The 23,146-nt window shown below is 38.7% G+C and overlaps 1 protein-coding gene across 6 annotated transcripts in view; it reads left to right on the top strand.

Moving 5' to 3' along the window:
- Rngtt (RNA guanylyltransferase and 5'-phosphatase) overlaps window positions 1-23,146 on the top strand; it is a 217,531-nt gene that overhangs the window by 2,286 nt on the left and 192,099 nt on the right. For 5 of the 6 annotated variants that reach the window (XM_052716753.1, XM_052716748.1, XM_052716752.1 and 2 more), the window contains exons 2-8: window positions 5,494-5,603; window positions 9,654-9,757; window positions 9,840-9,928; window positions 14,382-14,457; window positions 15,551-15,791; window positions 21,252-21,361; window positions 22,410-22,511. In XM_052716753.1, coding sequence (XP_052572713.1) covers window positions 5,494-5,603; window positions 9,654-9,757; window positions 9,840-9,928; window positions 14,382-14,457; window positions 15,551-15,791; window positions 21,252-21,361; window positions 22,410-22,511 — 832 coding nt within the window. Of the gene's footprint in view, window positions 1-5,491; window positions 5,604-8,660; window positions 8,844-9,653; window positions 9,758-9,839; window positions 9,929-14,381; window positions 14,458-15,550; window positions 15,792-21,251; window positions 21,362-22,409; window positions 22,512-23,146 lie in introns of those variants that run through there. The other variant, XM_052716749.1, reaches the window with a different exon arrangement.

Raw genomic sequence — 23,146 nt, 5'->3', positions numbered from 1 at the left:
TCCTGATTCTCCTGCTTCTGTTTCCCAGATGTTGGGAACAGATATGCCAACCCTCTCCTATGCCCTGCTGTCAGTTTTTTTTTTTTTCCCTTCCTTTGAGACAGGGTTTCTTTGTGTAGCTTTGGATCCTGTCCTGGAACTCCGCTTTGTAGACCAGGCTGGCCTTGAACTCACAGGGATCTGCCTGACTCTGCCTCCTGAGTGCTGGGATTAGAGACGTGCGCCGCCGCCGCCGCCACCACCACCGCCCCACATTGTAAACATTTCTTAAGATTTTCTATGAAATCCTCAGTTAATAAAGCCATATAAACAATTGATAAAAGTGATTTGAAAGATTTTAAATAGAGATGATGGCAGAGTATGTAATCCCAGCATTTGCCAGGCTGAGGAAGGGGTTGTTGATGTGAGTTCAAGGCCAGCCTGGGATACACAGTATCCCAGTAAGACTGTCAGGAAAAAAAAAGTAATTTAAAGCCAGGTGTGTATTTAAAGCATACACCTATGATTCTAGCATTTAGGAGACTGGGGCAGGAATGTCAAAAGTTTGAGGCCATTCTGGCGTTCCCTACCACAATAATTAACATTTTTGATACAGGGTCTCTTATAGTTCATACTGGCTTTGAATCCACTATATATCTAGATCCCCTGCCTCTGCTTTTTAGGCTGAGATTATAGGAATGTCCTCTCATGCATGTCCACCTAAGAGAGAGGTTTAGATTGGAGATACACGTTTACTCATCAGAACTGGGTATGGGGGTGTATACCTGTAATCTCAGCTCTCAGGAGGCTGAGGCAGGTTAGTCTGGACTGTGCATAGTGAGTTCCAGGCCATCCAGCGATACAAGGGGAAAAAAAGCACATCTTTAGCTATTAACCTTATGAGAGTAGATGAGACATCAAAGGAGTGAATGCAGATAGAAGAGAAGTGTAAGACAAAGCAGGAAGCTACAGTAGAGCCAGGTAGAAGAACCTAAGGCAATGCTAAGCAGGTATAAGAGAAAGCAAGAGGTGTAGGAAAGTCCTGAAAGAAAATGATCTAAGAATTCATTCTTGAGCTAGAGAGATGGCTCAGTTGGTAAAGTATTTTCTTGCAGGTATGAAGATCTGAGTTGGATTCCTAGTGCCCAAGTAAAAAGCTTGGTGTTGTGCATGCTTGTAGTCCTAGCATTGGGGAAGCAGAGATGGGTAGATCCCTGGGGCTATTTATGTAGCCTAATCTGACAGCCAGTGTTCCCAGTGAGAGATAGTTTAAAAAATTAAAAGGTGAGTGTCTCCTAAGGAACATCACCAGAGCTGACCTCTGGCTTCCACATACATACATAGGTATATGTATGCATATACATGTGATTTCACAACACACACACACACACACACACACACACACACACACTGCACTTAGGCATGCAAAAAAAGGTTCCTTTTTCAAAAAAATTAATCAGTTGTGTCCGGCCCCCTGCCTCCCCATGGCCTTGTGCATTCTAGGCAATCCTCTTTCAATGAGTTTTATCTGCATTCCTTACTATTTTGGCTTTGAATTCTTTCTGCAACCCAGGTAAACTTTGGTGTTTTGATCCTTCTGCCTCATTTTTCTGAATAGTTGGAATTATTGGTCTTTACCAGCAGGCTTGGACAGTTGTTTCATATATTTGAGAGTTCAAGTAAGTTGAGAAATGAGACTTGACCATTGAATTTAGCAATGTGGAGGAATGCTCAATGCTTTTGAGTTTTATAAAAAACAAAAACAAAATTGTTGAAACCAAGGTTGGATAAAGCACAGGGACAAATAGCCAAATGAATGGAAACACATGAACTATGAACCAATGGCTGAGGGGCCCCCAAACTGGATCAGGCCCTCTGAATGGGTGAGACAGTTGATTGGCTTGATCTGTTTGGGAGGCACCCAGGCAGTGGGACCAGGTCCTGTGCTCATTGCATGAGTTGACTGTTTGAAACCTGGGGCTTATGCAGGGTCGCTTGGCTCAGCCTGGGAGGAGGGGACTGGACCTGCCTGGACTGAGTCTACCAGGTGGATCTCAGTCCTGGGGGGGGGGGGAGGCTTTGCCCTGGAGGAGGTGGGAATGGAGGATGGGTTAGGGGGAAGGGGAGGGGGGCGGGAGGGGGGAAAACAAGGGGATCCGTGGCTGATATGTAGAACTGAATTGTATTGTAAAATAAAATTAAAAAAAAAAGGAAAAAAAAAAAAGAAAAATATGTCATACTTGGGTGAATGGCTTTTTTTTTTTTTTTTTTTGGACAGGGTTTCTCTGTGTAACTCTGGCTGTCGTGGAACTCAGTTTGTAGACCAGACTGGCCTCAAACGCAGAAAGATCCGATTGCTTCTCCCTTCCAAGTGCTGGGACTAAAGGCATGTGCCACCAGGCCTGGCAGGGTGAATGACATTTTAGTTAGCAATGCTTGTTGTTCATATTATGTTTGAAAATATAAATCAGTTTAAGTAGTGCATTATTTATATTTCTATTACTGTGACAAAATTCCTGAGGTAATCAACTTGTAATAAAGAAGAAAGGTTTTGGGCTCACTGGTTAAGAGTGTTTGCTGCTCTTACAGAGGACCCAGGTTTGGTTCCCAGAACCCACTTGGTAGGTAACTTGAGTTCTAGGGGCTCTGATTTTTCTTTTGGTTTCCCAGGGCACCAAACACCCATGTGGTGCACATATATACATGTAGACAAACACACATAAAATAAAAATGAGTACTTAAAAAAGAAGAAAGGTTGTCTGGGTCTGGTGGTGCACACTTGTAATCAATCCTGCCTATTCAGGGGGCTGACCACAAGCTCAAGGCTAGCTTGAGTAACATAATAACCCCTATCTCAAAATTAAAAACAAAACCAAAAAGGGTTGGGGATATAGCTCAGTGTTAGAGCACTTAACTAGTATGCACAGAGCCCTAAATATTGTCCATATTACCACAAAAAGGGGAAAAAAGAAGGTGATTACTTTTTTTGGAGACACATTCTTTCTATATAGCTAGGTTGGCCTAGAACTTGGGATGCTCCATCCTCTGTGTCCTCAGTGCTGGCATTAGAGGCATTTTCAAGTGATGCAAGAATCTGTTTTTTTTTTTTTTGTTCATAATTTGAGAAGTTTCACTCTGTAGTTACATACCCTGCTCCTTTGGGTCTTGAGGACATCTAGTAAGTCAGAACATCATGACAGAGATGGTATGACGGAACAAACTGTTCTCTTCTTGGTGGCCAGAAAGTAAAGAAGGGTTCAAAATCAAGGTATACCCTTTAAGGATATGCTTCTTTTTTTTTTTTTTTTTTTTTTTAAGGATATGCTTCTTTCAGGGACTTCTTCCAAATAGACAACTCCTGTGAGTGTTTCTGTCACCTCCCAGTAACCCATTAAGTTAGGAATCTATGAATGAGTGAATTTGTTCATGAGGTCAGAGCCCTCATGATCCACTCACCTCTAGATGTTGTGTCTGTGAACACTGCCACATTAGGGAATAAACCTTCAACACTGGATATTTGAGAGATTTAAGAAGTACAAATCAACTGTAATGTAATCTCAGCACTTGGTAACCAAGGCAGGAGATTCATTGCTAGTTCAAAGCCACCTTATCTATATAGTGATAGCCTGGGCTATATCATGAGGCTCCCTCTTTTTCTTTTTCCTTTTTGTTTTTTTGAGGCAGGGTATCTCTGTATAGCTTTGGAGCCTGTCCTGGAACCCACTATGTAGACCAGGCTGGCCTTAAACTCAAAGAGATCCGCATACCTCTGCCTCCTTAGTACTAGGATTAAAGGTGTGTGCCACCCACCACCTGGCATGAGACTCTGTCTTAAAAATAGTCAAAAATCTAAACCATGACAAATAGGTATTTAAAAATTGCTTATTTAAGGTAATTTCCCTGGGCTTATACTGTTAAAAAAAAAAGGCACCAAACAAACAGTAAGTCTTTAGCAAGTGATTTTGGTTAATTTTAACTATTTTAACACTATAACAAATCCGCCATGATCTTTTTCCTGAGATGTAGATAAAGTTCAAAGATGGCAATACTTTACAACCTCACATATAACCAGGGCTGGGAAAGTCCTTTAGTTAGTAGATGACTTGCCTAGCATGCACAAAGCCCTAGTTTTGATCTCTAGCATTCCATGAACCAGTTCTGTTGGGGGAATGCCTAGGATGCCAGCACTCTGAAAAGTGAGGTAGGAGAATCAGGAGTTCAGGGTTATTTCCAACTACATATCAAGTTTGAGGCTAAACTTGATAATCCCTGCTTTAAATAACAAATAAACAAACAACAACAACAACAACAACAACAACAAAAGAAAGCCCCCAAATACCAAAGCCATGTAATTAAGAACTTGAAAAAATTGAGTTAAACTGGATGTGTTGGTACACACTTGTAACTCCAGCTTTTGGGACATTGGTATATTTTGTGAGATACTATTCCTGGGTAGATGTGAATATCTATTCCTGCTTACCCCAGATAGGGAAATGATAATAGACAAGAAGTAAGGATATTACCAAAGTCCAACTTGGTGAGCTAATGACTTTTATTGGGGTTATTGCTTACAGGAGCAGATGACTCTAGTGGTTTAAAGTTTAGATTCCTTAAAAAAAGGATTTCTTTATTTCTGTGTATGTGTGTGAGCCTGTATAAGTTTATGTGCACCATGTGCGTGCAGGAGTCTGTGGAGGCCGGAAGAAGGAATCGGATCCTTTGGAACTGGAGTTACATGCGGTTGTGAACCACCATGTGGGTGCTGGGAATTGAACCCAGATCCTCCACAAGGGCAATAAGTGCTCTTAATAGCTGAGTCATCTCTCCAGCCCCAAGTTTAGATTCTTTATGGAAGTTACATTCATTGGTAATTTTTCTTTGTTTATATTGTCAAATTCTAGAATTAATTCAAATTAATTAATCTGTGTTTCAGAGTTTCAAAGTAGTCTCATTTTAAAATATTGTTCATTGTGCCGGGCGATGGTGGCGCACGCCTTTAATCCCAGCACTCGGGAGGCAGAGGCAGGAGGATCTCTGTGAGTTCGAGGCCAGCCTGGTCTACAAAGTGAGTTCCAGGAAAGGCGCAAAACTACAGAGAAACCCTGTCTCGAAAAACCAACCCAAAAAAAAAAAAAAAAAAAAAAAAAAAAAATATTGTTCATTGTGAAAGTACATTATGGGTAATTGCATTCATAATTTTGGGTTTCATTTTAAGATATTACCAAAGTGGGGGTGGGATGTAGTTCATTTAATATAATGTTTGCTTACCACTGTACGCCCTGGGTTCCATACTCAACTCTGCATAAAGCCAGGCCAGTGGTACAAGAGAATCAGAAAATCAGGTCATCCTCAACTACACAGTGAGTCTGAAGCCAGCCTGGCATATGTGAGCCTGTGCTTTAATGAAAAACAAAGACAAAATGTTATTTTAAGAAGGCAGGTTTGAAATAGCAGATTATAGAATTTTAGTCCTTTCTTTAAATAATGAAAATTGTCATTCACCTTAATGTTTAGGAAGATTCTTACCTCTGAAGACAATGCTGGGGCCAAGGTATGACAGTCAAGTTGCTGAAGAGAACCGCTTCCATCCCAGTATGCTCTCAAATTATCTGAAGAGTCTGAAGGTAAGAATCAAAGCTCTTTGCTACTTCCCTCCCCGTTTTCACTCTTCAAGGGCTTTCCTGTGAGGGATATGTGTGTACACATGGGTATAGAGGCCAGAAGACAACCTTGTTTATGGTTCCTCAGGTGCTGTTCACCTTTTTGTTTTTGAGATAAGATTTCTCATTGGTAGATTCTTTTCATGTATGTATTTATTTCCAGAAGCTTCTACAGCAGTTGGTTTCCATATGATTTCTGAAATGACCTTTAGTGTTAGTTGTCCCTCCCCATATTCCCTCCTCATTTCTCCCTTACTCCTATCCTTCCCGTCTTCCCCCATTTAATTCTCCATTCTACTTTCCCCCTTATTTCTCCTTAGCACTATATTCTATTTTCTCCTTCCTTGGAAGACCCTCTCCTCCTCACTGGTCCATTACTAGGTTCCTAACCCCTGTGGCTATTCAGTTTGTAGCACACATATTGAAAACTTAAAACTAATATCTATATATAAGAGAATAGTGTACAATATTTGTCTTTTTGGGTCTGGGTTACCTCTCTCAGGATGAATTATTCTCGCTCCATCCATTTACCTGCAAATTTCATTTTTGTAATAGCTGAATAATATTCCATTTTGTAACTATATTACATTTTCATAGTCCATCAGTTGGTGGACATCTAGGCTGTTTCCAATTTCTGGCTATTATGAATAGAGCAGCATTGAACATGGATGAGTAAGTATCTCTGTAGTAGGAAGTAGAGTCCTTTGGTTATATGCTCAAGAGTAGTATAGCTGGATCTTTATGTAGATCGATTCCCAGCTTCCTGAGGAACTGCCACACTGATTTTTATTAGTGACTGTACCAGTTTGCACTCTCCCCAGCAATGAGTAAGTATTCCCCTTTCCCAGTGTCCTTGCTACCATTGTTTTATTGATCTTGGCCATTCTGACTTGTATAATATAAAATCTCAAAGTAATTTTAATTTGCATTTCTCTGATGTGTAAGGATAGTGAACATTTCTTTGTTTCTCAGCCATTTGTATTTCATCTTTGGAGAACTTTATGCTTAGTTCTGCACCCCATTTTTTAATTAGTTTATTTTCTTGATGTTTAGTTTTTTAAGTTCTTTATGCTTTCTAGATACTAATCTATCAGATGTATAATTGGTAAAGATCTTTTCTCATTCTATAACCTACTACTCTGTTCTGAATGATGGTGTCCTTTGCCATACAGAGCTTTTCTGTTTCATGAGGCCCTATTTATTGATTGTTGTTCTTAGTCCCTGTGCTATTGGTGTCCTGTTCAGAAAGTTCTTTCCCATGCCAATGAGTTCAGGTCTATTTCCCACTTTCTTTTTTATCAGATTCAGAGTATCAGGTCTTATGTTGAGACCTTGATCCATTTGGACTTGCAGGGTGATAGGGATGGATCTATTTGCATTTTTCTACACGTAACCATGAAGTTTGACCAGGATCATTTGTTGAAGATGCTGTATTTTCTCGTGTGTATTTTTGGCTTCTTTGTCAAAAATCAGGTGTCCAGAGGTGTGTGGAAATATGTCTGGGTCTTTAATTTAATTCCATTGATCAACATGTCTGTTTTTATGCCAATACCATTTGGTTTTTATTACTATAACTCTATAGTACAATTTGAGATAGATGATGGTGATAACTCCAGTAGTGCTTTTAATAATTCAGTTATTCAGGATTGTTTTGTTACCATTTGTGTGTGTGTGTGTGTGTGTGTGTGTGTGTGTGTGTGTGTGTATGTGTTCGGAGATGGGGGCTTACCTGTTCCCAGTCAGTGTAGGGTAGGCTTATGATTCTGGTGATCTGGTTCGGTGGCTGGGCAGCACCTTCTTTTGTGTTCTCAAGTCACATTTTGCTCATTTGTCAACTCCTCAGCTGATCTTGTTTCCTCAGACTGCCGACTGTAGGCTTCTGAAACCTCTCCTGAATGGATCTCAGCTGAGCAGGTTGTTCAGTAGGGCAATCTGACCAACACCTCCAAGTTGTTGGGTTTTGCAAGATCAGCAGCTGGGCCCCTCCAATTTCTTTCTTGAGTGTCTTCAAAGTTTAATTATACAAGTCTTTCGCTTGCTTGCTTAGAGTTATCCCAAGATAGATTTTCCTTTTTTTGAGGCTACTGTGGAAAGTACTATTTCCCTGTTTTTTTCTTAGTATGTCTGTCATTTGCATATTGGAAGATTACTGATTTTTTTGTGAGTTAATTTTGTATCCTGCTACTTTTCTGAAAGTGTTTATCAGCTGTGAAGTTTCTTGGTAGAATCTTTAGGATCTTTTATATATAAAATCATGTCTTCTGCAAATAAGAATACTTTGGCTTTTCCCTTTCCTGTGCATATCCCCTTCAGTTGTCTTTTTGTTCTAGCTAAGACTTCAAGTCCTATATGGAATAGGTATGGAGAGAGTGGACATCCTTGTCTTGTTCCTGATTTTAGTGGAAATGTTTTTTGTTTCTCTCCATTTATGTTGATCTTGACTGTTAGCTTGCTTTACATCACTAGTCCATCCTGGACTTTTATCTTGAAGGAATGTTGAATTTTGTTAAAGGTGCTTTCTGCATCTGATGAGATGATCATGTGATTTTTGTCTTCCTATCTGTTTATGTGGTGGATTTACACTCATAGATAATATAAGGCCTTCAGTAGGTAAATCAATTCAGCTTCAGTTTCATTGGTTATATTTTCTTGCCATCTTTCAGATTATGTATGACAGAATGTTGTGGAGGATATGTGAACTAGCTCTTTCTGGAGCTCGGTTCAGGCATTTATTTCTTCTCTCTTTCTCTTTCCCCTCTATTTTATTTTATGGATTTTTGGACAGAGTCTCATGTGACTTAGGCTGTGCTTAAAGTTGCTATATAGCTGAGGATGACCTTGAAGTCCTGTTTCTCCTGAGTCTACCTTCTGTGTACTAGGCATGAGCCACTACACTAGGCTTTGGAACTGCATTTTAAAAATAACCATTTAGATTATAATTATATTCTCATTTTTATTGAAAATGAAGTTAGGATTTTAATTTATTTTCAAACTCTTATCTTGTTTCTTTCTGATATCCAGGAAGAGAAATATACGTGCAGAGGACAGAGGTTGATGTCTGATGTCTTCCTCTATCATTCTCCAACTTATTTTTTTGAGACAAGGTCCTTCACTGAACCTGGAGCTTTCTGATTTGGCTAGACTAGCCGGACAACAAAGCCCCGAGGATCATCCTGTCTCCACCTCCCAGCTCGGGGATTACAGGTGTGTGTTACCACACCTGCCTTTTTATGTGGGTGCTGGGGATCCGAACTCAGGTTCTCATGCTTGCATAGCAGGCTCTTTGTCCACTGAGCCATCTCCTCAGTTTTCTTTTTTTTTTTAATCCCCTCTGTGTAGCCCTGGCTGTCCTAGAACTTAATCTGTAGACCAGGCTGGCCTCAAACTCAAGAGTTCTGCCTGCTTCCAGGATTAAAAGTGTGTGCCACCACACCAGGCTTCTATTTTCCATTTTTACTCTGCTTCTTTATAAGGAATATAGTTCTAGGCATTAGTGTATTTTTAGGAAATAGAAGAATAAATTAAATAGAAAAGGAACACACATTTGTTGCATAAATGACTTCTTAACATATTTTAAGGCTGGATACAGTACAGTGAATAGATATAAGTAGCGGTTGTGGTGGCTACTTCAAACCTGGGTGATGTGCGCCTGGGGTTAGAGCTGTGCTCTTTCAGAAGAGTGCTGTCCTGCTTCTAAGCTTCAGGCTTCTAAGGACCAGAGGTAGATACAGAAAACAGTGGCAGTCTTTGCCTCTTTGAATTCACATTGTTGACAGTGGAGTCTGTTTTGCTTATACTATCTGTCCTCCTTAGTTTAGAATTATTTTCCAGTGCCTGCCTAGCTCTTGTTTCTGGAGTGCTTGGACTCTTAGTTGAGAAGGTACTTTCCACTGTCAGCTGCTTGGTAGCAGTGAGCATGCACTCCTGCTCAGTGGAATGGATGAGCTCTGCTCTTGTCACCTACTCATTGTTTGGAATAAATGGAGTAACTAGCAAATTCGCTTCTTTTTAAAGGTTAAAATGAGCTTGTTGGTGGATCTGACAAATACTTCAAGGTTCTATGACAGAAATGACATAGAAAAAGAAGGAATCAAGTATATCAAACTTCAGTGTAAAGGGTAAGTTATAAGTTACTAACATTGAAAACTTTTATTGAAGTTTGTAATTTCTTTTCCAAGCAACTTCTGTTTGTGTTCTCAGACATGGTGAATGCCCCACAACTGAGAATACTGAGACATTCATTCGCCTGTGTGAGAGGTTTAATGAAAGAAGCCCGCCTGAACTTATAGGTATGCTTGACTTCCTTAGGACAGTCTCCCTGCTTTCTGTTACAGAAATTCACAAACATACAGAAGTAGTAAGTAAAATAAGACTCCATGTACTCAGTAATTATCATTTGCTGATATTTTCATATTCCCACTGGTGTATATTGTATGTACATGTTTATGTGAGTGTGTGTGTTTGTGTAGCTTAAGACAGGGTCTCCCACTAACCTGGAGCACATCAGTTTGGTTAGGGTTGCTGGCCAGTGAGCAGGGGTCTGCCTGTTTCTATGCCCTGGTGCTGGCGTTAGTGATGTTTGCTGTACGCAGCTTTTTATATTGGTGCTGGGGATCTGAACTCAGATTCTCAGGCTTGTGTGGCAAGGTATTTTCTGGCTGATTCATCTTCTCTGACCTTTTTTTGGGTGTATTTTAAAGGAAATCATAGATGTCATGTCATTTCATTAAGAATATTTTAGTATGTATTTTTAAATGTTAAGGGATTTTGGTTTTTATATAATCACCATGCAATTAGTATACCAAACAGAATAGTTACAAATTCCTTAATGTCATCTAAAACCAGTCCACTTTAAGATTTCCTCACTTAATCTAAACTTTCTTTTTAAATTTTATTGTTTTGGGACAGGGTGTGGAATGACCTCTGGTCTCCATATACATAGTCACACAAAGAAAAAGAAAAAGAAAAACAACTGCAACAATTGGTTATTTCCTGTGTACTGTGAAGCACACAGAGCCGTCTACACAATATTCCTGTCTGAAGTGCTAGAATACATCTGGATATGAATTTAGTAAGGTTTCTAGACTAAATTCATGGACTATATAATAGATGAAGAAATAGTTTATAGGTTAGAAATGCATAGTCTGTACATCTAAAATTCAAAATGCTTTTAAACCACAAACATTTTTAATATAGTTATAACACTACAAATAGATTTCCCCCATGAAATTTTGTTTAAAATTTTGTTAAGAGTAGGTCTACAATATTACTTTCAGGCTAGGTTTTTATGAAGCATAAATTTGTTTCATATTTAGACATGAATTCAATCCCCAAAATAAATTTTCCAAAATTGGAAAAGAAAACCAAGACCTAAACCACTTCTGGTCTCAAGCATTTTGTATAAACTGTGATTAATACCATGGGAAAACCAGCAGAGGAATTTAGAGTGTAGACTATTTTTACAAGAAAATGACTTGTTTCTCTAGGAAACTTTTTTTTTTTTTTTTTTTTTCTTTTTTTCTGGAGACAGGGTTTCTCTGTGTAGCCCTGGGTGTCCTGGAACTCACTCTGTAGACCAGGCTGACCTTGAACTCACTGAGATCTGCCTTCCTCTACCTCCCGAGGTGCTGGGATTAAAGGCGTGTGTCACTACCACCCCACCTTATCTAAGAAACTTTTAATGGCTTGAAAAAAAGAGAAACTAGAGAGACAAGATACAACAACAGAATTTCATATGTGAACGTTGTTAGATTGTGTTTTGAGAAACTAGCTTTAGAAAGGCATTGTTGGCCTGCGTATGGTGATGGTTCTCCTTTACCCCATCCCAGAGTTTGAGAGGCAGAAACAGGGAGAGTCTATGAGTTTGAGGCTAGCCTGGTCTATCTAGCAAATTCTAGGACAGTCTACATAAAGAGACACTGTCTCAAAAGAAAAAAAAAACAGCTGAGTATAAGTACAAATAGCTGTCAGGTTTGCCTTGCCCAGCAAGCCTTTCCTGCTCAACCATCTTACTGGCCTCCAGAGGATTTTGTTGAACTGCGTTTGGCATTACTTTCTTAGGATATCCCATGCGTTAGCCACTGATTGATTTATAGTTTGCTACATGTGCTTTTTGATTACTATATTTACATTTGAACATATTCTTATTATCTGTTCTTTCTTTGTATCCTTGTTTATGAGGGTTGTTTATGTAAAATATTTTATTTTTAATATTAATGATTATTTTATGCTATGAAGGTGAAGGTGAAATAATTTGGCTCAGCTAATAGTCATTTTCAAACTGTCATTTTAACTAACAAAAACACTTTTGTAGAGAAATCTTACATGTAGAAATGAGATGAAAATGATACTTACTTTATTCAGTTTTTGAGATAGGCTCTTTGTAGCCTATGCTGGCCTGGAACTCAGAATCTTTCTGCTTCTACCTTCTGAGGGCTGGGTTTTTGAGAATGTACCATAATGCTGGAAGTTGAACTCAGGGCCTAAATATTGCACCTTAGTTGTTACTCTGACAATTTTTTTAAATATATATGTGTGTGTGTGTGTGTGTGCGCGTGCGTGCCTGTGAGCCTGTGACTGACTGTGACTGTGTGGGTGCATATCTGCCACAGCAAGTATGTGGGGGTCAATTTACAGGAGTTGGTTCTCTCCGTGTACAGGTTTCGGGATTAAACTCAGGTTGTTAGGCTTCGTGAGAAGCACTTTTACCTGCTGAGCCATTTTGTGGCTCTCTCTCTCTCGTTTTTTAAATTAGATGTGGCTTTATGCCCTAGGCTGACCTCAAACTTGCCAAATTCCTGCTTCATTTTCCTAAACATTGGGATTTCTGATTTAGAGTACCACACCTGGCTTCTGCGAGAGTTCATTTTGAGTCTGCTGGATAGTCAGTTGATCTGGCAGTAATATTACATTAGTAATGCCATAAAACTCTTAATTATTGTTTTTTTCTTTTTCTTTCTTTTTTTTTTTTTTTTGTCTTGGTTTTTCAAGACAGGGTTTCTCTGTGTAGCCCTGGCTATCCTGAAACTCGTGCTGTAGACCAAGCTGGTCTCAAACTCAGAGATCCACCTGTCTCTGCTTCCTGAGTATTGGGATTAAAGACCTGAGCTACCACTGTCCAGCTTTAATTACTATTTCTAAACTCTTATGTTTTGTTTTGTGCTTTGAGACAGGGTCTTATTATGTAGTCCAGACTGGCATCACTCTTGGACTAGTCCATCTGCTTCAGGCTCTTAAGTGCTGGAATGAAAACAGGAATGAAAACTTAAAACTGTTAAAATGATCCCCTCCACTCCCCTCCCTCCCTCCTTTTGGAGTCAGAGTCTCCTGTAGCCTAGCTTAGCCTTAGCTTGATGTATAGCTGAAGATGACTTTGAACTTCTGATCATCCTCATTTATTTCCTAAGTGCTTTAATTACAGGGTGTACCACCACGCCCAGGAAAATAATCTTGAATATATTCTGAAAGAGGGTTTAAGAAAAATACATTTGTTTTCTTCCTTGTAAAATTTTTTTTTTTTTTTTTTTTTTTTTTTTTTTTTTTTTTTTTTTTTCGAGACAGGGTTTCTCTGTAGCTTTGTACCTTTCCTGGAACTCGCTTTGGAGACCAGGCTGGCCTCGAACTCACAGAGATCCGCCTGTCTCTGCCTCCCGAGTGCTGGGATTAAAGGCGTGTGCCACCACCGCCCGGCTTTTCCTTGTAAAAATTTATTTTAAAATAGTATAAGTCCCATGCTGTGAAGAGACACCATGACCATTGACAACTCTTATAAAGAAAGCGTTTAGTTGGGGCTGGCTTACAGTTTCAGAGGTTTAGTCCATTGTCATGGCAGGGAGCGTAGTGGCTTGCAGGTAGACCTCATACTGGAGAGGTAGCTGAGAGTTCTGCATCCGGAATGTCAGGCAGCAGGAAGAGAGTGACACTGGGCCTGGCTTGACCTTCTGAGACCTCCACGCCAGCCCCAGTGACACACTTCCTCCAACAAGGCCACATGTACTCCAACAAGGCCATGTGCCCTAATCCTTTCAAATAAGGTGTGAGCCTATGGGGGCCAGTTTCATTCACATCACTATAGCAGGCAATGACTTCAGTTGATTACAGTCAACTACTGTTAATCCTACGATGATTTTATATCCATATAATTATTTTTGGTCTGATTTTTACTTTCTTTTCCAATATAGTTTGTCTTTCATGTTGATCATAAGGGGAGCTGGAAAAACAGGATCAAAGTTGTGGAATATAGGTGTCTTGTTTTTGTGTGTGTCCTTCTGAACTGTGTGTTTAAAACTAAAATTCTTTTTTTTTTTTTTTTTTGGTTTTTTCGAGACAGGGTTTCTCTGTGTAGCTTTGTGCCTTTCCTGGAACTCACTTGGTAGCCCAGGCTGGCCTTGAACTCACAGAGATCCACCTGGCTCTGCCTCCCGAGTGCTGGGATTAAAGGCGTGCGCCACCACCGCCCGGCTAAAACTAAAATTCTTGAAAATTTTTAATGATAAATTTTAGACAGTAAATAGTTTTAAACCAATAAACTAGTGTATTGTTTTTGAATTTCTGTCTAGTACTCTAAGTTAGATCCTAAGTCACTTAAATTGACAAGCTATTAAGTTAAACGAGTATTTTGAGTTGAATGTACAATTATGTAGTGTAATTAAGTCACTGAACTGTTTGGAAAGCAGTTGTCATTTAAAACAGAATGTGGCCTTTGGAGTGGTTTAGTTTAACCCGAGCTGCTTTCTCTTCTAGGTGTTCACTGTACCCATGGCTTCAACCGGACCGGTTTCCTCATATGTGCCTTTTTGGTGGAGAAGATGGATTGGAGGTATATAGGTTTATTATAGTAGAAGAAGATGTATGTGACAGTTCATGGTGCTTATGAATCCTATAAATGGTGTACTTACTTTTCCATGTTTTTCTTGTATTTAGAATAAGCAGAGGTTGGGTCTTCCAGTGTTTGTGTTTGTATTCAGCTTTGGAAATGTCTGTTGTTTTCCTTTGAAGTTTATTTTCTATAGCTGTTAATTACTAGGAAAAGCATATAATGCTATATGAAGGAAGCATTTTAGGATGGCATTACTCTATTTTAAAACAAATCTTGTCTTTATTGAGCATGTTACTTGTAAAGTATATTTTTAGATTTTGAGGGATTAGAACCTAGTTACCAGAAATTCTTATGAGAATAAAATATTGCTGACTGGGTTTTCTTATTACTGCTCTAGGTTCATAGTTTATATTTCTAAAACCTTTTACCCAATAGGTCCTTTTTTGGAATATAGTCAGGCAAAACATGGATCTAATTGTCTGTTTTCTATTTCTTTTACACTCAGTGGTTTTCTGCTTTGTGCATTTTTCAGCTTTGGCCATTCAAAATATTATACACAATAAATCAGACTCCTATGTCAGACTCAGCCAATGATTACCTCTCTCTCAAGATGTATATTCTTGGTGCCTGGGTCTGGGTCTGTTGGTAGTTTCTTAGAAATCAATGTACTTGTTGACTTTGCTGTTCACATTTTCTTGACTGCTCTTTTGTCTTTGAGACCTTGACCTTCAGTGCTTTATTAAAATTTTTTTTCATTGGCTACCCATGTCTGTCATAAACACTCATAGCAATGTGCTTTAGACATTTATAGTGTACCATATATTTAGAAAGTAACATATTATAGTGGACCATATATTATAGTGGTCCATGTATTATGGGTGGATGATCTATGTGTACCATATGTGCAGTGTATCATGTGTATGTGTTTTTTGAATCAGTTTATTATTGATTGAAAACTTTGCTGGTAAAGAAAGACTTTGGTTTGTCTGTTTTATACGCCTGTTACAATTTTTGTGGTACTTTGAGTATGAATTAATTATTGGTAAGTCCACATAAACAGACACTAGTGAGAAAATTGCATTGTTTTCCGTAGTATTGAAGCAGCAGTTGCTACGTTTGCCCAAGCCAGACCACCAGGAATCTATAAGGGTGATTATTTGAAGGAACTTTTTCGTCGCTATGGTGATATAGAAGAAGCACCACCTCCACCTGTCTTGCCAGATTGGTGTTTCGAGGATGATGATGAAGATGATGAGGATGAAGATGGAAAAAAGGACTCAGAACCAGGGTCAAGTGCTTCCTTTGGTAAAAGGAGAAAAGAACGGTTAAAACTGGTAATGTTCACAAATACTGCAATATTCTTTTAAAATTCTTTTAAATTACATTTATTTATTCATTTGTTTTGTGTATATGCATGCTTGAATATATGTGCCTTGGTGTGGGAATGGTACAGTATGCATGTGGAGGTCAGAGGGCACCTCATGGGTCCTGGGGGTCAAATTCAGATTGTCAGGCTAACTGCAGGAACCTACCTGCTGAGCCATCCTGTTGGCTTCCAAATACCATAGTACTCATATTTTTGTTTAAACTTATTGTGGGATATTGACTATATTTCTGTTATTTATGTCTTTCTCTTTCTTTCTCTGTATGTGTTGAAGAACATAATAATGGCCTCTGATTTTATGAAATTAATTTTGATTCTACCTGAAACCCATTAAATAACTCCTGATATCACGAGCCAGATGGAGACCTTAAGAAGGTGTGATGTGGTCTTACTATGAAGCCCAGGCTGGTCTCAACTCGCAGTTGTCCTGTCACAGTGCTGAGTAATATTCTTAGTGCTGAGATAGATTATAGGCATGCCTCACCATGTTTCACTTTTTTTTTTTTTTTTGGTTTTTCGAGACAGGGTTTCTCTGTGTAGTTTTGTGCCTTTCCTGGAACTCGCTTTGGAGACCGGGCTGGCCTCGAACTCACAGAGATCTGCCTGCCTCTGCCTCCCGAGTGCTGGGATTAAAGGCGTGAGCCACCACCGCCCGGCAATGTTTCACTTTTAAAGATGAGCCAGCAATTTGTCTTTAAAATTTTGTCTTACAGAATTATTTATTCTTTGGGTGGAGGGGCTTGCCTATGGTGGGAATGTAAGGTCAAAGGACAACTTGTGGGACTCATTCCTCCCCAACCATCTTGTGCATTCTGGGATCGAACTCAGGTTGTCAGACTGGGCAACAAGTGCTGAGCCGTCTTGCAGCCCGGCAGTCTGTTTTTTTCAGAGAAATGTTGGAATTAAGAAATTTCATCCTGGTTTTGTTTCCTATGGAAACCAAAGAGCTCTTAGATGTTAGATTGAGATTTGGTAATAAACTAACTACATTTAGTATTAACAATAGATTTAGTATATTACCTAATAACCAGTGAGAATGTTTTTACAAAATAGTCATAGAGTTAATGTAACTGTCCCCTGCCATAGGTGGTGTTTCCTTTGTACTATATACAACTTAGAAGACTTCTTACTTCTAGTCAATTTTTCTTTTAGGAGTAAAAGTCTAATGAAATTGGGTTGTGGCTACAACTCAGTTGGTAGAATACTTGGCCAAGCATGCATGAAGCATTGGGCTCATTTCCTAGTACTGTATAAATGATGCATAGTGATGCATGCTGATTCCAGCACTCAGGAGTTCAAGGCCACCCTCTGCTACATAGTTGTAGGTAAGGATGGGATACATGAGACCCTGTGTTTAATTAAAAGTGGTAGAGTGGAGTTATGTAGATGAAATTCTAAATGGTCTTATTAAATAAGAAACATAAGAACCAAATACAGAGTTAAAAGCCCAAGAGGTCAGAGCCTTAAACTTACCACTCGCTGCCGTCCTTTCCCTCAGAGAGAGACCTTCTTCCTGTGTCCTGTCTTTTTATTGCCTTTCTGTTCTGCCTTCTCATTGGTTCTTAACCCAACCACATGACTTCCTCGTCACTGCCTGTCTATACAGACCTCCAGGTCTCTATGGCTTGTTCTGAGATTAAAGGTTTGGGTCACCACTTGGCTGTGTCCTTGAACACACAGGGACTCTGCCTGCTATGTGATCGCATTAAGGGTGTGTGCCACCACCGATGGACTTCTGCTAAATGGCTTGCTCTTAGCTCTGATCCCCAGGCCACTTTATTTATTAACATACAAATAAAATTAGATTTCAGCACAAATAAAATATCACCATATTTCCCCCTTCTATTCTAACAAAAAGAAAAAAAGAAAAAAGTTATAAGAAAAATTATATACAATTAGTACAATAACTATATATAATATATACAAGCAATAAATACCTAAACAATGTTTAGTCCATTTGCATTTGACAAACTCAGAGAAAATATTCCATTATCTATCCTATTTTGGTAAGTCCAAAATGTACCTGATTCACTTTCTATCCTAACTTATATTACTAACAGAACTATCTTATAATGTCTTTCAAATTTATATACTTACACCTCTTTAGTGAGTTTCTTTTCTGAAATTATTAACAAGGAAAACTATAAATATAACTGTCTAATCTTTAACTACAACTATAACTATCTAATCTTCAACTCCCTCAGAGACCCAAGAAGGAAATAATATTACCTAATAAAACAGCAAGTGCAAACAAGCGACTTCCAAAAAAATGTGAGTTGACAGAAACAGCCAGCTGCCTGGACATTCACCTGAGGTTTCTCCACAACATTGGGGCATCATCTTCAGCCTATAAGCTTAGCGTATCTGACAGACTCATTTGTGAAGTAGGATGTACACAAAGCCTACAGTTTGACCTCACATTTGGTGAGAGTAGTCCATGTACCAGAGACACCTGAATTCTACTAGTGTCCTGTCATGATTTAGGATTTTAAATTCTGGAAATTGTTGATGTTTTTTGAATTAAGCTGTCCATTCTTCTCGGCTTGTGGGTGGCTTCACCTCTTTTATTAAATGCCAGTCTACCATTGAGAGGTTAGACTCTGTCAGCTTAGTTATTCTTTTAAGAATAACTGTTCCAGCTATTGTTCCACTGCACACCAGAAGCCATCAGTCCACTGTCTGTTCAGCTGCCTTAGAAGAAAGGGGCACTGTGCCTTTTCCGGATTGCAAAGGCCACTTCAGGGATGGTGCCATATTGTCCTGACCTCAGAAGATGCCTGTTGTTAAAGCCACAACCACACTTGTCTTGGCAAGAATAGGTAGTCCTTTGTTTTGTGTCCGGTCTGTCCATTTTGTCCTGTTTGTCAGCAGTTGATTCAAGGATACTTTGTTGTCCAGTGGCTAACTTTTGGCACAGTGAAAGTTAACTCCATATGCAGTTTCTTCAATGCCCATATCTTCTCTGAAGTAGATTGGTGTTGCCAGGAGCCAACATGTCTCATAGTCATAAAAAAAGAAAAATTTTCTAAGTTATTAAAACATTTTAAATGCCATATTCTGTAGATCTCTGAAGGGTTTGAAGATGACCTATCTAAAATATATCTGCTTGACCTTGAAAACATACCTAAAATGACTACCAGTTCCAGTGTAATGTCTAACTACTAACTTTCATTTCTTTATATCCTAATAGTTGGTAATAATAACATTCAAGGATTAGCAAATTGCATTACATTGGGAGACTTTTAATGACTTTTAGATTTTCCAGTTTTGTGGAGTACAGGTTTTTAAAGTATGTCTTTATGATTCTCTGGATTTCCTTGGTGTCTGTTGTTATGTCCCCCTTTTCATTTCTGATTGTTAATTTCAGATATTCTCTCCATGGATACACATATGCACATCCATCCACACCTGTGGAGGTCAGAGGACAACTTGGAGTCTTGTTTTTCCACCCCACCCTGGGGATCAAACTCAGGTCTTTAGGCTTGGTTGAAAGGGCCTTTATACCCTGAGCCATTTTACATGCCCTGCTTGCTCTTTATGATACATTTTTGTAAGGAAATTGAAATACATAGATGATTTAGATTGCATGCATGTCCCACCATGTCTGGCTTTCAAATACGCTTTTTAAAAGCAACATTAATCTTGAGCATATGTGTTTAAAATATTTTTGAAAATAATATTTGATTTTTTTTATCATAATAGTTACTGATTTGCACAATGAGATACAATTTAAAGGTTTATTTTTTATGCCTTTCCAGTGGAAAGAACTTTAAAAGTTACACCAAGGGACTGGTAGAGTGCTTGCTTAGCTTTTGCTTGGGTGTGTTTCTTTCCTTTCTTTTTTAAGGAAGATTTGGGATTTTATTAAAGAAATTTTTAATATTGACTTTTAAGCATGCTGGTTTAGAAAAGAGAGGCTCTTAGGTACAAGGCACAAGCTGGGCATATTTAAGATAATAGTTTATAGGGATATTGACACCACTTGGGTATTCTTTTTTTTTTTTTTTTTTTTTTTGGTTTTTTTGAGACAGGGTTTCTCTGTGTAGCTTTGCGCCTTTCTTGGAACTCGCTTTGGAGACCAGGCTGGCCTCGAACTCACAGAGATCCGCCTGGCTCTGCCTCCCGAGTGCTGGGATTAAAGGCGTGCGCCACCACCGCCCGGCTCCACTTGGGTATTCTTAGTCACTATATTATGAGTCTTAGAGCTTTGCTTTCAGGATGTATTTTTCTTATTTAGTATTTAATAATAGAAATGACCTTATTTTTAAAGAGTTTTCTCAACAGGCTGTGAGTGTATAGAGCCTAGCTGACCTCAAACTTACTGTGTAGCCCAAGCTGACCTTGAACTTGTAGGCTTCCTCCCTTAGGTTCCATAGTGCTGGAATGATAGTCATACATCACCACAGCTGGCATTAGAAGTGTGGTTTTATTTTTAAGATTTATTATTTTATGTGTATGAATGTTTTGCTTGTATGTATGTATGTATGTATGTATGTATGTGCACCACCTGTGTGTCTGGTGCCCATGAAGGTATGAAAAGTGTGTTAGATCACCTGGGACTGAAGTTCCAGATAGTTGTAAGCTGCCGTGTGGGTGCTTGGAATTGAACCAGGGTCCTTCTACAAGAGCAGTAAGTGTTCTTAACCACTGAGCCTCTATTCAGCCCCTAGATGTGGTTTTAAAACAGGAATTTTTGTTGTTGGGTCAAGGTAATGTTATTAACAGGAAAGCATTGGTTTCTTTGATCCTTAGGTCATGGGATCCCTACATTATCATTATTTTAAGGCCATCGGAGTTGAAGATTTATTAGATGACAATACATATTAATTCTGAGTTTGAGGCAGAATGTAGGAGTGCTGTCTGCTGGAAAGACTTAGGACTTCTGTGGAGCTGACAGTGATGTATATGTGGATGAACTCTGAATGTTTTTCTTCCTCAGACGGTTGAACTTTGCAACTTGTAGACCAGGTTTTTTATTCTTTAATGACATTATCAGCTAGAGTTTTATGTAGATTTTACTTGAAAGTGGAGCCAGGTCTCTGATGTGTCTGAAACTAATTTAGTATACACTTAGACTAATGTTTTAGTTTTGAATAGTGTAAAAACACAAGCATAGAAAATTTTATAGACTTCCCTGGAGTACACCTTTTCTTTTCTTTATTTAGCTTTGAGCTGGGATCTTGCTGTATAGCCTCTGTTGGCCTCAGAATTATAATCCTTTGCCTGAGCTCCCCGACTTGTTGGGATATAGATGTCACTGGTACTGCAGGTGGAACAGACCATTTCTGTTTAATATGTTTTCTTAGGTTTGTGAAAATAAACTAACTCACTTATTTGTAAATACATTTGTCCTTTAATTATATAGATGACATATATTTATTATTATCATTTTATTCTCTTTTCTTTAAAGGGTGCTATTTTCTTGGAAGGTATAACTGTTAAAGGTGTAACTCAAGTAACAACTCAACCAAAGTTAGGAGAAGTACAGCAGAAATGTCATCAGTTCTGTGGCTGGGAAGGGTAAGGAATATTTTCAAGTTTCTTTGTGTAACACGTAAAATTAATACAGACATTCACTTTTTTTTTTTGGCTCCCTAAAGTTTGTGTGTACATTGAATGTGTAAGAGGATGTCAGGTGTTTTTCACGGTAATCTGTAACCGTCAAGTTGAATCAGGTGACTCACATTGTCCTCAAGAATATATTACTGTTGTCACTAGAGGTTGTTTTTTTTTTTGATCTCTGTTTCTGCTGGTGCTGGTTAATGTTGGACTGGTCTTACCAGTGGAGAATAATAGAGAAAGACTCCCAGTGTCAACCTCTGCCTCCACTGTGCTTGTGTGGGCTAATGTGCCCCTTCCCCCCATAATTTATTATGCATGATTTAAATAGTAAAGCAGGTGTGTTTTAAAGTCTTACACTTTCAAGAAAAGCTTGAATATTAGCTTAATTACCTTAACAATACTAGCTCTTAGGATCCTCCTGTTTCTACCCCCCACTCCCTACCTCTAGTGCTGGGATTAGAGCACCTGCTGCCAGGCTTGGCTTTTTACATGGGTGCTGGGAACCCCAACACAGACCCTCATACTTACATAGGAAGCATTTTAGCCACCGAACTTTCTCTCTAGTCCTGCATAGTAACATTTTAAAATTAGCCCAGTATTATAGCAGTGGCAATTTAGTACCCTGTAAACTTGTATTATAAAATGTTAAGAGAGTGATAATCTTTTTTTTTTTTTTTTTTTTTGCTTTTTTGAGACAGGGTCTCACTTTGTAGTTCTAGCTGTCCTGGAACTAACTATGTAGACCACCAGGTTGGCTTCAAACTCACAGAGATCCATGTGCCTCTGACTTCTGAGTGCTGAGATTAAAGTAATTAATTAAATTAATTAAATTATCACTCCTGCTGAGAGTGATAATCTGTTAGAATTTTTGTGACAGCTGATGCTAATCCATTTGAAATCAATCTCATGATTAATCGCATTATGATCAACATGTGAGCCATTGGTTTAGCACAAAGATAGCATTATATGGGTTGTAGCCATGACAGAATAATGTTTTTTCTTTAAGGTCTGGGTTTCCTGGAGCGCAGCCTGTTTCCATGGACAAGCAAAATATTAGACTTTTAGAACAGAAGCCATATAAAGTAAGCTGGAAAGCAGATGGTACTCGGTAAGTTTTACTACTCAAAACAATTACACAAATAACTCTCATGCTTAAAGAATATTACATTGTTAGGGAAAGTGTATACTTCTCAGGGTGTGAGTTTCTGATTTGAACAGCAAAATATATGTGTTTCAGAAATTATGTATCTTTCATCTCATTGGTATTCTAAGCTGTATAAAGTTTTAGTTCACTCTGCTGAATTTTGGCTTCAGAATTCTAGTTTTTATAAAAAAGTTTTTTGTTTTAATTTTTTGAGACAGAATTTTACTTTGTAGCCTGGTGTAGCCTTAAACACCTGATGAACCTGCAGCAATCTTCTTCCTCACCCTCTCAAGTGCTGGGATTACAGGTATGAGCCATCATACCTGCCTTATACTGAATGTATAGAAAGAGCATGCGATCCTCTTACGTCTGTCTCCCGAGTATTGGGATTATAGGCATGTGCTGCCATGCCCACATTTGGGGTCTCTTTTTATTAACCTTATTTCATAATTTAGTTGCTGGTTGTATCTTCCCTTATTCCACAAATATACATATTTCAGTAAAACTTAATTTGGGGTTAGGGATGTAGTTCAGTTGGTACAGTGCCTGCCTAGCATGGAGTTAGGCCCTGAGGTTAGTCTCTGGCACTGAGTAAAACT

Source organism: Peromyscus californicus, unplaced genomic scaffold (assembly GCF_007827085.1).
Source record: "Peromyscus californicus insignis strain IS unplaced genomic scaffold, ASM782708v3 Scaffold_5__1_contigs__length_169319896, whole genome shotgun sequence".
Lineage (NCBI taxonomy): Eukaryota > Metazoa > Chordata > Mammalia > Rodentia > Cricetidae > Peromyscus > Peromyscus californicus.
The sequence above is the reverse complement of the archived record's forward strand: the minus strand, read 5'-3'. Positions and strand labels throughout refer to the sequence as shown.